The 4,346-nt window shown below is 56.3% G+C and overlaps 1 protein-coding gene across 1 annotated transcript in view; it reads left to right on the top strand.

Annotated features, from left to right (window-relative positions):
* Positions 1-302, top strand: part of MRGPRD (MAS-related GPR, member D) — an 872-nt gene extending 570 nt beyond the window's left edge. The window contains exon 2 of the mRNA XM_005864494.2: positions 1-302. This exon is cut by the window's left edge and continues 26 nt beyond it. Coding sequence (XP_005864556.1) covers positions 1-302 — 302 coding nt within the window.
* The last annotated feature ends 4,044 nt before the right edge of the window (positions 303-4,346 follow it).

The raw sequence follows: 4,346 nt of genomic DNA, 5'->3' as shown, positions 1-4,346 counted from the left end.
GCCTGGTCATCCTGGCCTCCGTGCTGGTGTTCCTCGTCTGCGCCCTGCCCCTGGGCCTCTACTGGTTCCTCCTCTTCTGGCTGCACCTGCGGCCCCAGGTGGTGCGCCTGTACAGCTGCCTGTCGCGCCTGTCCGCTGCAGTGAGCTGCGGGGCCAACCCCCTCATCTACTTCCTGGTGGGCAGCCGCCACGTGGGCCCTCGGGAGCCCCTGGAGGCCGTGCTCCAGAGGGCGCTGCAGGAGGCCCCGGAGCTGGAGGGGAGGGAGACCCCCTCCGGCTACAACAACGAGGAAGGGGTCTGAGCCGCCCCCCCCCCATGCCCCGCAGGCCTGCCCCAGCCCAGCTCCTGGCTGGCCTCTGCACTTCCCCTGTCCGGGTTCCTTTCCTACAGTCAAAGCTCCCCCCAGCACGGTCCGGGCCTCACGTGCCACTCAGCTGGAAGATGAAATGTAATCTCTTGGCATCTGAGGATCTTTGGCTAGAGGACAAAGGTTGGCCGTCACCCTGGCCTAGCACATTCTCTCCGCTTCCTCCCCCTCAGATGCGGCTCCTGGGGTCTCCTGGGGTCTCCTGGTCCTCGGGCACGTGCTGACGGCACCCACTGGCCCCCGGGCGATGCCCCTGGTCCCCTCCCACCAGTGTTCTGCTGACACCCTGCAAGCCTGCAGCCAGTCAACCATGTCGCCGTTGCTGACCCAGCCGTGGCTGGCTGCAGGCCACGGGACTGCCTCGCGCTCCTTGTCCTCAACCCCTGACCTTTGCCTGCGGGTCGCCGTGCACCACCCCTGCACCCATAGCAGGCCAGCTCCTTTTCCCGGAGGTCACACTGGAAATGCTCAGCTGAGCTTGGCGGGACTGCGCCCGGACGGTGCCTGGAGGCAGCTTCCTCCCAGAGGCCCACGAGATGCCAAGCAAGGATGGCGGCTGTCCCTGATCCACTGCCCCTCCCAGAGTCCCCCTCAGCTTGCCCCACACCCTCTGCCCCTCTGGGGACAGATCCCACAGGGCGATGTGGGCACGTGCTCTGCCGTCCTCCCTGGGTCAGAACAAGGAGCGGACTTCTGCTGCCTTCTCGTGTCCAGCCTCAGGGCTGGGGGCTCGGGTGGAGGGCACCTGGCAGGGGGGTCCCCACAGAGCTGCCCTGCACAGAGAGGAGGGAGGAGGAAAGAAAGAAGTGGAAACATCGTGGCCTGGCCCACCGGGCTGGCATCTTGCTGTGTAATCCTATTAGGAGTGTCAGAAGCTAAAGGGTACCCGTCCTTCCGACTGGCACCCTCTGAAGCAATTCCCAGTCTTCTCCCAAAAGAGGGAGCTTCGAGCCAGCTGGGGCAAAGGTCAGATCCTCAGAGAAGCTAGAGAAACCCACTAACAGTCCATAAATGTTAGCCCATGGCAGCAAGCGCCCCAGCCTGCAGATGTGAGCACCCCGTCTGCACATGCCCGGGTTGCACTGCTCGATCCCCAGTAGGGATCTCATCATTGATGTTTCTATCTCTCTCTCCCTTCTCACTTCCTCTCTGAAATCAATAAAAAAATATATTTAAAAGTAAATAAATAAAACAGTCATGGGATTGTAAAGTGCAGCACAGAGAATATAGTCAATAATATTGTAATAACTATGTATGGTGCCAGGTGGGTACTAGACTTATCGGGAGGCCACTCTGTAAGTTATATACATGTCTAATCGTTATTTGTACACTTGAAACTAATATAAACTAATTTTGAATGTCAACTGTAATCCTATCTAATAAAGAGGTAATATGCAAATTGACCATCACTCCAACACACAAGATGGCCACCCCCATATGGTCAAGGATGGCTGGCAGGGGAGGGAAGTTGGGAGGAACCAGGCCTGAAAGGGAGGGCAGTTGCGGGGGGGCAGGCCTGCAGGGGAGAGCAGTTGCAGCAGGACCAGGCCTGTAGGGGAGGGCAGTTGTGGGGTGACCAGGCCTGCAGGGGAGGGCAGTTGTGGGGTGACCAGGCCTGCAGGGGAGGAAAGTTGGGGTGACCAGGCCTGCAGGGGAGGGCAGTTAGGAGCAATTGGGCTGGCAGAGGAGGGCAGTTAGGGTGACCAGGCCAGCAGGGGAGGGCAGTTAGGGGCAATCAGGCTGACAGGGGAGTGGTTAGGGGCAATCAGGCAGACAGGCAGGTGAGCAGTTGGGAGCCAGCAGTCCTGGATTGTGAGGGGGATGTCTGAATGCCCATTTAGGCCCGATCCCCCCCAGACATCCCTTGAGTGGTTCCAGATTGGAGAGGGTGCAGGCTGGGCTGAGGGACACACACACACACACACACACACACACACACACACACACACACTGTGCACAAATTTCATGCACCAGGCCTCTAGTTAAAAAATTTTAAAAAAATTAAGAAGTAGCTCATTAAGAGGAAGAAGCCGTTTGGGAATAGAAGGCATCAATAGGCTCTTGGGTTTTTCATAATGAAGTAAACGATCAGGAGTGTACCGTATGCACACGGGGGAAGAATTTCAATCGTGTGCTGATTCGACAACACCCATGCACATAGCTTCCCACAACAGCCAGAGCACCAGCAACAACAGAGTCAAGGGTGTGGTCAACTCAAAGTCCACTGCAGGTGAAGCATACACAGGACACCCCGAGGTGCCCTGCAGTCTCGCCGTTCATTATGAGAAACCTTGAGAGAGGCCTTCCCAGGTTTGGAACGATCCTGAGACGTTCCCAAGACAGGCAGGGGAGGTGAGAAACACTGTGAAACCAGTCGTGATGCTAAACACATTGCGGCCAGCCATGCTGAAAAGGCCGAATCGTCTTTCAGCTTGCTCTCTGGAAAATATTCCAACCCGTCGACATGTGAAAAGGCAATGGAAGAGTGTGCGGCCAAGAAAGGTAGAAAAAATATTACAATGTCTTGTATTTTGTATTAGTTGTGGTATCGGTCCGCTTTTTAAAATCCGTGATCTGCTGTGATGACTTTTCCCATTCTAAATAAATATTCGTTGTCATATCTAACTTGGTATTCTTTTTCTTTTAAAAAAAAGTTTTTGTTTTAGAGAGAGAATAACATCAATGCGGAAACATCAATCAGTTGCCTCCTGTACCCTGATCTGAACCCAAAACCTGGGCATGTGCCCTGACCGGGAATTGAACCCGCGACCTTTTGGTGCACAGGGCAGCGCTCCAACCCAGCCTCAGCAGCCTCCCTCTTGCTGATAAGCTTTGGGCTCCACAAAGTGTATCGTGGGTGGAAGGCAGAGGGACTCCCATCGAAGCTCCAGACGGTCAGCAGGACCCTTGAACAGCTGAGGGGCCACCACACAGCCCCGGGGCCCTGGGCGGGGGCTGCCTCCGACAGCGCTGAATTCTTTAGGTCAACAGAGTGGCAACTCAGATCCCCAATTTCTTGTTTTGTGATCTGGACTGAAACTCGAGGACTTCCTGAGCCGATGCCGAAAGCAACGCTGTTGTTGTTGTTGTTGACGGGAGGTTGATTGCTTTGGGAGAGCCACGCACTTCTGCAGTGTGCCCAATCTGTTCAATTCACAACGTCACAATTTTGTTATTCACTCAGCAAACGTTTAGGAGCACTTACTCTGAGCCAGGCACGGCTCCCAAGGGGCTGCACGTCTGTCGGCCGAAAAAGAGACATCGAGAAGGTTCCAGGAGCCACAGGGCAGAGCCTGGTCCCACGCCTCCTGCCCCCCCCCACCCCTTGCTGTGGATGGACCCCCACGTGTGCAGGGTGGGGCGGAGGGAAAAGCAGGCGTTCGGACTACACCAGTAAGCACCGGGGTGACTTCTGAGGGAACGCGTTTAGGAGAGAGCATAACGGGGGAGGTGCTCGCTTACTGAGACCAAGAGGAATGTCTCGATACGCGTGTGTTTATAGAAACCGTACCCGAGTCCTCACCCACACGGTTGGATGTGGTCCTAGGCATTTGCACGGCGGTCGACACGCATCCGAAACGCCCCCAGGCCAGGGGTTCGGGTGGCAGAGAGCAGAGTCCGCAGCTTCATGTAGATGGAAGGGCCCCAAGTCCTCGGGGGAAAGGAGGGCAAGTGGCCTGGGGTCCCCCTGCACCCACCACGACCCCAGGGAGGACCCCGGGGACCCAGAGCAGGCAGTGCCAGGACACTCCACGGCGCTGGGCAGTGAGGGACAGATGTTTTGGAAATGAGTGGACTAGGAGAAGGGCGTGCAGATGGGCTTGTAGCCAGGTGGTCCGACAGCCAATCCCCTTTCGAGAGAAACCACAACCTCCTCTGCAGGAATGGCTTCCCAGACTTTTTTTTTAAAATATATTTTTATTGACTTCTGAGAGGAAGGCAGAGAGAGAGAGAGAGAGAGAGAGAGAGAGAGAGAGA

The sequence above is a fragment of the Myotis brandtii genome, unplaced genomic scaffold (assembly GCF_000412655.1).
Source record: "Myotis brandtii unplaced genomic scaffold, ASM41265v1 scaffold187, whole genome shotgun sequence".
In the NCBI taxonomy this organism is placed as follows: Eukaryota; Metazoa; Chordata; class Mammalia; order Chiroptera; family Vespertilionidae; genus Myotis; species Myotis brandtii.
The sequence above is the reverse complement of the archived record's forward strand: the minus strand, read 5'-3'. Positions and strand labels throughout refer to the sequence as shown.